General features: G+C 49.2%; 1 protein-coding gene across 3 annotated transcripts in view; it reads left to right on the plus strand.

The window, feature by feature from the left end:
- Positions 1–248: 248 nt before the first annotated feature.
- Positions 249–13,197, plus strand: part of ZNF180 (zinc finger protein 180) — a 30,633-nt gene continuing 17,684 nt past the window's right edge. For all 3 annotated transcript variants that reach the window (XM_060288357.2, XM_030873991.3, XM_060288358.2), the window contains exons 1-2: positions 249–482; positions 3,399–3,488. Coding sequence is in view for 2 of the 3 variants with exons in the window: in XM_030873991.3 (XP_030729851.2) it covers positions 3,438–3,488 (51 nt within the window). In the remaining variant the exon portion in view is untranslated. The remainder of the gene's footprint in view (positions 483–3,398; positions 3,489–13,197) is intronic.

Here is a 13,197-nt window from a genome sequence, read left to right on the forward strand (position 1 = left end):
CGCATCGGTGTCTTGGCCTCGGCCTCCGATCTGGCTTCTCGTCTCGGCGCCCCGCAAAAACTCGGACACGCACACTCTCAGAGCCCAGCCGGATCCCAACCCTAACTCTCTCTTCCTGTGTTGCCGCGTCCGGGTGTCCACCTTCCCTGAGGAGCTGGCACCCCGCCCGCGCCGCCGAGCCTTCTGGGAATTGTAGTCCAGGCTCGCCGAGCCCAAACGTACTTCCGGGTTCGGCCAGAAGCGCAGCCATTGTCCCGCGCGCGGACGTTTTTTGTCACCGCGCACCTCGGCCCTTCGGAGGTTAAGCCCAGTGGCCCTGCGGATGCCGACTAGGGGAGGGGACAGAAGTAGCTTAACCCGAGTCTGTCGTGTGCAGCATCGGGGCAGAGAGTTGCTTAACCGAGCTCGTCTTGCCGTAGAGCCGTGCTGGGCACTGAGGCTGGGACAGGCCCTGCCTGGTCCTCGACCCGGTGGACGCCCAGGTTGGTGAGGGGCGGGGCAACGCCGGTGTCCCGTGCGCGCATGCGCAGGGTCTAGGCGGGCCGCTGGTATGGCGAGTGTGGGTGGGCGATCTGGGACCTGCGTGGGCGGTGCTTCAGCTTCGGGTCACAGAAGTTGGTGGTGATACTAGGGCAGCTGCAGATCACGGGACTGTGCTCTGCGCACGTGTGCGGGTACCTGGTTGGGTGTTGCTCTTAGGATGCTCTGGGGAAGCCCAGGTTGGTGGAAGACAGGCTATATGCACGGGTGTGGGGGAAGATCCTGAGAGCCCCTCTTCTCCCTCATCCAAGGCTGGAGGAACTGAGAACGACTGGGTGATGATGTGCCCAGTTGCAGATTCTGGTTCTCGGAGGAGAGGGGCTCTGTCATTATTCCTATACTCTTGAGCAGGTGTTTGAGCAGGAAACACGAGATGGGAGGTGAGATTCTGGGTAGTTGACTCTAGGACCCTGGAGCAGACACCACTCTTTTTGCAGACCTGGGGGCGCCCTGGGTAGTGGACAGACTAAGTGGGAGTTGCAGTTTCTTGTTTAGGAGAGGCAGCGCTACTTCAGCGACCCCCCCCCCCTGCCCCCCCGCCCCTCGCCGTGAGACTGGCTGATGGACTGCAGACTCCTAGGTTGACGGAGAGACCAGAGCCTAGAGGCAGGTTCTAAGCAGAGGGCTTCCTACACATGTTGGAGATGTCTGAATGGAAAGCAGGAACTTGGACCAGTGATCCTGGGACCCACGTTGGATAGTGCAGAGTCCTAGGACATTCAAGTTTGCTGAAGACACTGGGTGGCAGGTACAGATTCGGAGCCCAGGAATGACAAGCTGCAGCCGCTGCCATCAGATTGACAGCTGTTTGGGAAGGAAGTGGGATGCTGCCAGCATGATTATGAAGCGGGTGTCCCCAGGACCTTTGCTCGGGCTGCCTGGCTTGCAGGCGTGAGAATGCTCCAGGTGGTAGAGGAACAGAGTCTGGGCTGCAGATTTGGACCTGGAAGGGGTGGTATGCTAGGCGGCACCCAGGGGTTGACATTTGGGTTGGAGGAAGCAAAAGGACCCGGTTCCCATGGGGGCTGCTCTGTCGTGAGTTTGAGAACCCCCAGGCTGGTGAGTGCCCATGTCCTAGGCCTGATTCTGGAGTTCTCTGCTCCAGTTACTGTTTGGGTGTTCTGAAGCAATGGCGGTAAGCAGGCAGTGAGGCTGGGGACCTGAGAACCCTCACAGGGGCTGGTGGGTACTTGAGGTAGCCCAGGGAGGTTGAGGAACAGATTGGGAAGTGCAGCTTCTCGTCTTAGGAGCGGGAACTTGCACGGTGCCCCGGGCTGGCCGAGGGCCCAGGTCCTGGACGCAGATTCTGGGTGTGAGCCTGCACTGCGTGCGTGGGCATGCCAGCAGGAGGAGGGAACCTCGATGGGTGGCCCCTGTGCGGTGGCTGCTGGAGTAGAGGCCTGAGGGCCCCAGTTTGGAGCTTTGGGTTCTGAACTTGGGAGGGCCAAGGCCGCGCTCTGCACATGCACTGGTATTTGGGCAGAATGGGCGCATGGGCAGTCCTAGGACCCTGGTACTGCCTGAGGATGTCCAGGTGGGTGAAGGGAGTAGCTGCAGATTCTGGGCTGCAGAGGGGTAGGGCTGTGCCAGGTGCCCTCTGTGCACATGAGCAGGTACTTGGGTGAGAAAGGAGGAGCTGGAGGTGGGTATTAGAGGGCACTGGGGTCTTTGTGCCCCTGGCACCCCACTCACAGCCTGATGATGCCCAGGTTGGTGGAGAGACAGGATCTCCCTGAGCTGCAGGTGCCCAGGAAGATGTTTGGGAGGAATCTGGGCAGGTGCGACTCAAGTAGGGGCCTGGGGAGGTTGGTGGGGGAAGCAGTTTGGGTGCGGGTTCAGGGTACAGCTGCATTGTGAACTCACCCTATACTGTTTGAGTGAGAATCCAGTGGGGCTGAGGGGTGGGTAAGAGGGAGAGATGGGGCAGGGATGGCGTGCGGAGGTGGGGGATTTGCTGTTCTAGTCTCCGACCCAGAAACATCGAGTTGGTACAAAGACAACTGAGGTCCACATTCTGGGCCTAGGAGGGGCTGGCAGGTGCTGGTGATTGTCGGGCAGCCCCCGGTCCCGTGCCGGCTTTGTTTCTGACTCAGTCCTGAGGACACCCAAGTTGGTGGAGGAGCCAGGTCAGAATTACAAATTCGGGGCCCAGGAAGATTTGGGGTAGGGGAGAATCTGGACTGGCGCTCTTCTGGTAGGAGCCCGCCCACCCTAGAATGGTTGAGGGACCGGGTCCTGGGTGCAGCTGAGCTCTGTGCTTACACTTGGCTGTTTGAGCAGGAAGTGAGAGGCAATCCACCCGACAGGTGCTGGAGGGTCAGGCTTGTCAGTGGATCCTGGGAGGGGCGGGGCTACGTCATGAACTTCATGCAATTAGTCACGCACGGAGGTTGAGCCGTCAAGCCCAGATCCCTGCTGTTTGCCTTAGGAGGAGGTGCCGATTTGGGGCTGCAGATTCAGGTTGGGGATAGTGGGTGCACACCAGGGGGTCCTTGATGTGCTGGGTGTTTGTAGGGGTCCCAAGGTCCAGTGGGATAGAGGGGGACTGATTCGTGCTGCAGGTTTTGGTGATGGACGGAAGGCCGCACTTGGGCATGTGGTGGGCTTCCAGGTCGGTGGTCCAGAGGCCCCGACAGTGGAGGAGCTGCAGGCTAGAGCTGCAGAGCCTTGGCCTGGGAGAGGAACTGAGGGACTCTAGGTGCAAGCACAGCTGTTCAGGCAGGAATCTATCTGGGCAGGAACCTCTAGAAGCACAGTTGCCATGGGTACTGCATCCCGGAAGCAGAGACTAATCCAGGGAGGGGGAGCCACAGTGGACCTGCACGAAGATGCTGTACTCAGGGCTTCTCCCCTTGCAGCTCGGGATCTCAGGCCCCTGCCCGTGCCTGGAGGAGAGCATGGAAGAGAGGGATGAGAAGCCCCCGGGACCCCTGAAGGCCAGCGCGCAGGTGAGTGGAGCTTCCCTTCCCTTGGGAGACCCAGAGCTTGTCCCCACCCATGCCCCACAGCCTGATCCCCTGGGTTTGGGACACTGTCCAGCTCTCTTTGCAGTGTTTTGGGGGCTTCTGGTCCCTCCCGATCAGCAGGCTTCTGACACACACTCTACATTTTATGGGGCTCCCTGCATTTCCTCATCCTCTTAACCCAAATAACTCTTTCTGGAAGGAATTTGGCATCCTGTATCCAAAGCCCTTAGCCAGCGACTCACAGCTTTGCTTGAGAATAAGCAATTGGAAAGAATGTTTGAGAACGTGCAATGCAAGAGGAGAGTTGAATGAGTTCTAGTAAAAGACCATGAAATGGAATTCACTGTAGCCATTGATAGGATAAAAAGATATTTATGATCTACGTTAAGTAAATAGCATTTTGAAATGATTAAGAAAAGGATGTAGTTTGCGTGTGCATGGAAAATACATTATATCAGTTAACAAAGATTATCTGTAGTTATGTTCCCAGTGACTTTATGTTTTTAGTTACTTATCTATACTTTTGTACTTCTGTACAACACATTTTAAGGTTAGGAAATTAATGATTTAAAGCATTTTCTTTGAGAACATTTCATTTCTTAAAGATGTTAAATTAGAATTTCACCTTTCCCTTCCTGGACAGTTCAATCCTGAAGCTATTAGGTGGGGCAGAGCCAGGTAGGCATCTGCAGTTGAGGGAGGGCTGCCTGCTGTGGGGCGGCACAGCCTCATCAGGGTGATGAGGGCATCCATGTGTGAGGGTGTCAGTGACCCAGTGGGGTGAGGTAAGTGTCCACACGGAGGAGGAGGTTCTGGTTTGGGGTGACACGGTCAGCACAGGTGAGAAGAGCATCCAGAGAGGGGATGCCCCGGTGTGGGCAGCCCAAGTGCAGTGAGGGTGTCCACGCAAGGGGTGGTCCAGCTTAGGGTGTCCGAGCCAGAGCCGGGTGAGACGGGCACCCGTGTTGGAGGTGGGGTGCATCCTGGTGTGGCGTATCACAGGCTGAGCAGGTTGAGGGCATCTGCATGTGAGGGTGACTCGACGTGGAGTATCAGCTCAGACGAGGGCATCCACACGGAGTCCAAGGCCAAGTGACTCGAGAGTGAGTCCCTGAGAAGAGGCCACCTGGCCTGCAGAGCCAGAGCCCAGGCAGGGTGACGAGGGCCCCTTGGCAGAGGCCGGCCCCGTGTGGGGCAGCAGAGCCCAGGTGGGCCAAGGAGAACTGTGCAGGAGAGGCAGTGGCGGTGGAAATGGGAGATTAGTTACTTACAGGGGGGTCAGTCAGATAAACAGATCAAATGAGGGTCATGATGAAACCGCTAGGTGGCGTTTCGCGGGGGCTTCTTGGAGCTCCAGTTCTTTATGTCTCGGCGCAGAAAGAATTCAGCAAGAGTCAAATAAGAGATGAGGAGTGATTTATTAGAACAGGACGCTTGTGAGGCTTACAGGTGGGCAGGCAAGAAGGTGCCGTGCCCCCCAAATTTAGTGGGCTACAGTTTTATAATCAAAGGAATAGTGGGGAGGGGGAAAAGACCACCTTCTTCCTCATTCTTGAGTAGGTCTCACGCTTCCATCATCAGTTCTTCCTCCGTGTCGGGCAGGGGAGTTTTCTTGTCCCTACACGGTCAAGCCGGGTCTGTCACGGCGCAGTGGAAATGAGCAAAAAGGCGGTACATGTGCCGAAAATAGTAAATCATCTCAGGTTTTAGTATAATGCCACCTTTTCCTCATATTTTTGTTTTTAGTGCACACAGAGGAGCATGTCCTAGGAATCATTAACTTACTGAGCTCACTGGGCAGGATGTGGGTCTATGCCACCATTGTTTTATTGTTTGGGGGCATGTCTCATGCTTCTGTTGCAAAGCGAGCCCGCTTGGTTTTGTGGCTAAGCAAACCTGTTTTCTTGAGTGATCATTAACTTACAGGGGTCTCCCATACTTCTTTCTTTAGTTACAATCCCCTAGTGGCATTAACTATTTAATTATCTACTTTGTCCCTTTACTCTGTCCTTATCAGTCAGTGGGAGGCAGGGTTCTCGCCATCAGCTGTGGAAAGACAGGACTTTGGAATGAACTTGGTGGTGATCAGTGGAATTGGAGGTATTGGGGTGGCTCCTGGTATATGTAGATGTAGAAACACGTACAGATGTTGTGTGCCTCTGTGTGTGTGTGTGTGTGTGTGTGTACACACGGATATACACATATGTATTCCCTGTCTCTGTCCACTGTGAGGGCCTGAGAGCAGTGACATTCTGATACCAGTGTGCACCCCTAGTGCCCAGATCTCAACTTCTAAATATGCCACAGGTTTTATGAGTTTACTGTTAATGGGTATTTAGTGTTCCGTTTGTTGCTGTTATAGGCAGCACTGCTATAAATGTTTTTGATTATGTAAATGATTCCTTGTACACGTACACAAGAGTTTCAGAGAGAGAAGTTAGGCAAATATAAATTTACATAAGTTTGCATTCACATCTTTATCAAAAGTACAGGTAAAATGAGTTTTGCTGTGACCATTGGTATTGTACTTTAAGCCAGTAACTTCAGGTGTTTTCTGGGAATCCTAATGGTCCTTTCACCATCTCCTTCTATGTTATACAACTGAATTAGCAATCCACTCATGATGATTTTTACTTTCCTCAAATATTTATTGATGGACTAACCAATGTAAGGCCCTGTGTGAGGTGCTGGGGAGAAAGATAGGCTCTCACAGACAGAAAGGCTACATAGATAGAAAAAGCAAAAACATCTTCCTTCTTGTATTAGTTATCTCCGGTTGCATCTCTCAAACTTAGCAGCTTAAAGCAACCAACATTTTTTATCTCACACAGTACCTGAGGGTCAGGAATCTGGGAGCAGCGTATCGGGGTGTTTCTGGCACTCGGGGTCCCTGGTGCAGCTGTAGTAAGTTGCTGGCTGGGGCTGCTGCCTTTGGAAGGCTTGCGTGGGTAGGGGATCCACTTGCAAGCTCACTCATGTGGCTGTTGGCAAGAGGCCTCAGTCCCACACCACGTAGACCTCTCCCCGGGGCTGCTCACAACACAGCAGCTGGTTTCTCCCAGAGCAAATGATCTGAGAGAGACGAGAGAGAGAGAGAGAGAGAGAGAGAGAGAGAGAGAGCGCGCGCGCGAGAGAGAGAGAGAGAGAGAGAGAGAGAGAGAGAGAGAGAGAGAGAGAGAGAGAGGAAGGGGGGGAGGGGAGCGGGAGCTTGCACACAGCCAAGATGGAAGCCACCGTGTCTTTTATCATTTGATCTCAGAATGACACACCATCGCTTCCTCTGTAGTCTGTTGGTCGCACGGACCTACCCTGGTACCAGGTGGGCAAGGACTACATAAGGCTGTGAATACCAGGAGGCGCGGCGGTCACCGGGGGCCACCTTGGAGGCTGGCTTCCACACTTCTCAACTCTGAACGGCCTCTAGTTCATTTTAATCGCTATCAGAAGACGCACGGGTGCTTTGGGCCTGGAGACGGTAAGGAGAGCCCTGGCAGAGAGAGACAACCAGGGAGCCCAAGTCTTGGCTCTGAATGAGGGACACTCAAGGAGAGACTGTATTGGGACATCACCTGAGAGGTTTCAGTGACTTACATACCTGGAGGTAACTCGGCCTTGAGGCGACTCTGAACCCTGCCTGCCTTCAGGGTCCGGCCAAGGTGGTGGCGGAGCCTCGCTTGTTCCCTGTCAGTTTCAGCATCAGAGCCGGGCAGGTTGTTGATGAGTTGGTGACCCCGTGCTGGAGGGTCTGTTCTGTCCATCTGAGGAAAGTTGAGAATTTTCATAGGTAATGGTGTGGGATGGGAGAGAGAACTTTCTTGTGCATGAGAACTAGCGAGACCCTCCGGTCAGGAGGGTCTCTGAGAAAATCAGGCAGGGGAACCTTCAGCTTTTGGTTTGAATAGGGGTTGCTTTTACTCCCTCTCAAATTAGTAATTAAGAAACTCTGTGCCCTCCAAATGGACCCTGTACATCACTTCCCTTGAGCCGAAATGTGAACTCTGCCCTACATCTCCTGTGGGCCATAAGAGAAATTAACACACCAAGGAGGGAAATTCTCCTAGTGCGATGCCTATTAGAGTTAATATCCTGAACCTCCTCACAGATGTAGGAGTTTCCCAAATACAAAGCTTGGAGAATTGAGTTCAGTAATCATTCTGTGATTTGACTGGAAGCTTTTTTTCCCCCAAGCACCACCCCCCGCCCCCTGAGTTAGGTATGTTTGGTCAACTCTGTTTACAGGAGAGCCAGTAGCAAATAGTCCTAGGACTGATTTGAGCAAGGGTTCACTGTGAAGGGGACAGGCCACTCCATGAGGGCTGTGCTTGTCTCTCTTCCTCGGCCCTGGATCACACATGTTTCCACTCATGTCGCAGAGAGAAGGGTTGTTATCTCTTGCCTGTAACTCTTCTCCACGTGGAAGTCAACAGGCTAATTCCTATTCCAATTCTGTAAAGTACACAAAGAAAAAGGAAACTGTTTCTTCATTACATGGAGAGGTGATTGTTGAACAAAAGGGAGACTTTTTAAAATGCTCCAGAAGGACATTATACTAAGTGAAATAAGCCAGACACAGAAAGGCAAATACTGCATGATCTCACTTATGTGTGGAACCTAAAAGAGTCCAACTCATAGAAGCAGAGAGTACAGTGGTGGTTGCCAGGCAGTGGGGGAAATGGGAAGATGTTGGTTAGATGTTGCAAAGGGTCAGTTACGTGGGATGAGTAAGTCCTGGGGAATCTAATGTACAGCATGGTGACTAAAGTTAACAATATTGTATTGTGTCCTCGAAATTTGCTGAGAGTTGATCTTAAGTGTTCTGACCATATGAAAAAACTCGTAACTATGTACAATTTTTATTTGTCAGGTATACCTCAGTAAAGTTGTAGAATAAAATAAATTGTAAATAGTGAAAAAGAATAAAAATAAAAATGCTCCAGAGCACACAGAAGTGGGAGTAAAGGCTTTTCATTCCAGTTATATATCCAAAACCGTGCGCTTATCTCTAGCCTTGTCACATTCAGACCACTCACGTTGTGCTCCTGGTCAGTACTGAGGAGAATACAAAGGTGAAAAATATACAGTTCTTTACAGTTTAGGATTCATGACCCAGGTATAGAGACATGGAATTAATTCGAGGAGAATGATTTTACTGGTACAGTTAGGGTCCAATAAAAACAGCTAAGAAACTAAGGGAAGAAGAGACAAGACTTTGTGCTATCTGGGAACGCTTCATGGAAGAGGTGGCATTTGCTCTGGAGCTTGAATGATCAGATTTTGAGCGATGGGGCCATGGAAAGGGGAGGAGTTCACATCAGGCAATCAGTGTTTGGACCATCTCTGGTGAACTCCATGGACTTCAATGAGTTTACGAAACTTTATTACCATTTATTTCTGTGTGGGTAAAATTGACATGTCACTCCCTTCAAAAGAGTTTAGATAATTGTGTGAGACAGTCTGTGTTGAAGTACTCTGTGTGTTGTTAAACACGCTAGCAAATGATAGGTACTATCTGAAGGAAACCGCAGGAGCTAAGATGTAAATACAGGAGACATTCCTAAAATGGTTGGTAATCCGAAGTGGATAGAAGGAGTGGATGGGTGTAGGGGTGTGTGTGTGTGTGTGTGTGTGTATGTGTGTACATACTTTTGAGACAACACGGTTGTTTTGTTTTGTTTCTTTGACCGCACTGTGCAGCATGCAGGATTCTAGTTCCCTGACCAGGGATCGAACCCAGGCCTCCTGCATTGGGAGCGTTGGAGTCTTAACCAGTGGACTGCCAGCGAAGTCCCGACAACATGGTTTTTGAGCATTTAGTTTGAGAGAGTAAGTTGGGGGTAGGTTCTGGAGGCTGATGCTTTTTCTGAGAAGAAAGGGCGCCCAACAGAGGTTTCTTCTAACCAGAGGAGGGACTTGAACTCAGCAAAGACTTGGTGCCTTTGGGGACCAAAGGACAGTGTGAAGGCTCAGGTAGCACATTCCGTGTGGTTGTTTTACTGTCAACACACGTTTGTGAAGTGGCTACCATGTGTCAGTACAGTCGGTCCTCCATATCCTAGGGTTCTGCAGATTCAACCAACCCAGGATCAAAAAAAATTTTTTTAATTCCAAAAAGTTTCAAGAAACAAAACTTGAATTTGTTGCTTGCCTGGCAACCCTTTCCATCACGTTTGCATGGCATTTACATAGCACTGACATTGAATGGGGTATTATAAGTAATCTAGAGATGACTTAAAGTAGACGGGAGGATGTATGTTGGTTATATGCAAGTACTGCGCCATTTTTATATAAGGGACTTGAACATCAGTGGATTTTGGTATCAGTGGGGGTCCTGGAACCACCCCCCCCAGGACACTGAGTGATGACTGTGCTGATTGAAGCACAATGAAACCATGGTAAATAGGAGAGAGGAGAGCTCAGCTCTTATGGAACCCACTCTAGTGGAAGTTGGATTTTTTTAAAAAGGTATAAATATATGTGTGATGCAAAGAAATGAAAGCAAAGTGGCGGAATTGACTTGTGGGCTGGTGGCAGGGAAGGACATTTGGTGCAGAGAAGACCGTGAGCAGAAGTGATCTCCCTTTTGTTTTCCTTGTGAAAACTTTTAAATCAAAAGATGTTGAGAACAGTTTTGATTAAAGAGAAGGTGCATCCGTATTCCCCAAGTAAAATTGTTTTAGCAGTTGTGGCAGATAAGGAGCATTTTGGGGGTTTGTCTCTACTAGCACCTCCTGAGTTAGAAACATGAAGTCTTTCCGTTCTTGGCTTTGTTTCTTAACTGGTCTTAAATGTTAAAAACAAACAAAAAACGTGAAAGATTATGTAATAATTTAAAATACAGTCCAGTGTTTCTAGGTTTTCCTTTCTTGAGAAACTTCTCATTTCCCAGGTAGTTTTAGATTATAGGATGAGTTAACTTCTGGCCCTTAAGTTGTTAGAATTCAACGTCTGCCACTTTTGTAGCAAGAAAAGACAGCTTTGGTGTTGTCACACATTAAGAATGCGATTTCTCTTAGTAACCGAGTTTCCATGATATTTGAGTCTGTTAGCAGTTTGGGGTCAAAACTTGTGGCTCCTTGGGGCTATCTGTAGTTTTGTTGTTGTTATTTTAGCCTTGTGAGTTAGATTTGTATGTTTTTGTCCCTTGGCCTTTGGAGCTATTTTGTAATGCCCAGGCAGCCATGTTAAGGCAGTTTAACCATCCTGGCATTTGTACTCAACAGTAATGCAGGTAATTAGCAGTTAAGCTTTCACATTGGGCCACCTTTACATTGCAACAACTCCAGTTCATTAAATACTCAGCGTTACCCTTAGTACCTGCCCAGGAATTAGGTGTTTTTAGGCTTGGAGAAATCCTTTTCTGACTTTAAGCTAGCTACTTTTCATGACCCTTCCCAATGCAATGGTGAAATTTTATCTAGGTTGATAAGGGAGGGAAATTGGCACACCTGTGAAAAGTACAGTAGTTTATCTCCTTTTAGTTTATGATTGAGACTGAATGATAACTGAGTTATAATCAAGAATCAACAGTAAAATCATCCCTCGATATCCGAGAGGGATTGGTTCCAGGAGTCTCCATGTATACCAACATCCTCAGATGTGGTTACACATTCATGGATTCAACCAACCAAGGGTTGGGTAGTACTGTTCGTACTTATTGAAAGAAATTCACATATAAGTGGACCCGGGCAGTTCAAACCCATGTTGTTCAGGGGTCAACTCTACTTATTTCTCAGTGTTTGAAGATTTAAGAAGGAACAAAGTACACAGGCATACGCTGGAGATACTGCGGGTTCGGTTCCAGACCACCACAGTAAAGTGAATATCGAAATAAAGCGAGTCATGTGAATTTTTTGGTTTCTCTGTGCGTATAAAAGTTACGTTCACGCTATACTGTTGTCTCTTAAGTGTGCCAGAGCATTATGTCTAAAAAATGTACATACCTTAATTTAAAAATACTTATTGCTAAAAAAAATTGCTAACCATCATCTGAGCCTTCAACAAGTCATATCTTGTTGCTGCTGGAGGGTCCTGCCTCACTGCTGGTGGCTGCTGACTGATCAAGGTGGTGGGCGCTGAAGGTTTGGGGAGCTGTGGCAATTTCTTAAAATAAGACAACGATGAAGTTTGCCTCATCCATTAACTCTTTCTTTCTCGAACAGTATTTCCGTGGCATGGAGTGCTGTTTAGTAGCATTTACCCACAGTAGAACTTCCTTCAAAATTGGAGTCAATTCTCTCAAACCCCGCTGCTGCTTTATCAACTACGTTTATGTCATATTCTAAATCCTTTGTTGTCATTTCAGCAATATTCTCAGCATCTTCACTGGGAGTAGATTCCAACTCAGGAAACCACTTCCTCTCCTCATCCATAAGAAACAACTCCTCATTCATTAAAGTTTTTCCATGAGACTGCAGCAATGCAGTCACATCTTCCGGCTCCACTTCTAATTCTAGTTCTCTTGCTGTTTTCACTTCATCTGTGGTTACTTCTTCCACTGAAATCTTGAACCCCTCAAAGTCATCCATGAGGGTTAGAATCAGCTTCATCCAAACTCCTGTTAATTAGCAGGAACTCCTGTTAACATTAACTCCTGTTAATGTTGGTATTTTGACCTCTTCCCATGAATCACGAATGTTCTTAATGGCATCTGGAATGGTGAATCCTTCCCAGGATGTTTTCAACTGACTTTCTCCAGATCCACCAGAGGAATCACTATCTATGGCAGCTATAACCTTATGAAATGCATTTCTCAAATAATAAGACTTGACAGTTGAAATGATTCCTTGCTTCATGGGCTGCAGAATGGATGTTGTGCTAGCAGGCATCAAAACATTAATCTCATCGTACATCTCCATCAGAGCTCTCAGGTAAGCAGTGATTTTTTTTTTTTTTTTTTTTTGCGGTACGCAGGCCTCTCACTGCCGTGGCCTCGCCCGTTGCGGAGCACAGGCTCTGGACGCGCAGGCTCAGCGGCCATGGCTCACGGGCCCAGCCGCTCCGCGGCATGTGGGATCTTCCCAGACTGGGGCACGAACCCGTGTCCCCTGCATCGGCAGGCGGACTCTCAACCACTGGGCCACCAGGGAAGCCCAGCAGTAACATTTTGAAAAGAATCTTTTCTTCTGAGCAATAGGTCTCAACAGCGGGCTTAAACTATTTGGTAAACTATGTTGTAAACAGATGTGCTGTCATCCAAGCTTTGTTCTTCCATTTAGAGAGCACAAGTAGAGTAGATTTAACATAATTCTTAAGGGCCCTATGATTTTCAGAATGGTAAATGAGCATTGGCTTTAACTTAGTCACCAGCTGCCTTAGCCCATAACCAGAGAGTCCGTCTGTCCTTTGAAGCTCTGAAGCCAGGCATTGACTTTTCCTCTCTAGCTATGAAAGTCCTAGATGGCATCTTCTTCCAACCTAAGGCTGTTTTGTGTACATTGAAACATTGAAAATCTGTTGTTTAGCGTAGCCGCCTTCATGAGTTTCTGAGCTGGATCTTCTGGGTAACCTGCTGCAGCTTCTCCATCAGCACTCGCTGCTTCACTTTGCACCTTTAGGTTACGGAGGCGCTTCTTTCCTTAAGCCTCAGGAACCAACCTCTGCTGGCTTCAGACTTCTCTTCTGCAGCTTCCTCGCCTCTCTCAGCCTTCACAGAATTCAGGAGAGTTAGGGCCTTGCTCTGGAGGAGGCTTTC

This window comes from Globicephala melas, chromosome 19 (genome assembly GCF_963455315.2).
Source record: "Globicephala melas chromosome 19, mGloMel1.2, whole genome shotgun sequence".
In the NCBI taxonomy this organism is placed as follows: domain Eukaryota; kingdom Metazoa; phylum Chordata; class Mammalia; order Artiodactyla; family Delphinidae; genus Globicephala; species Globicephala melas.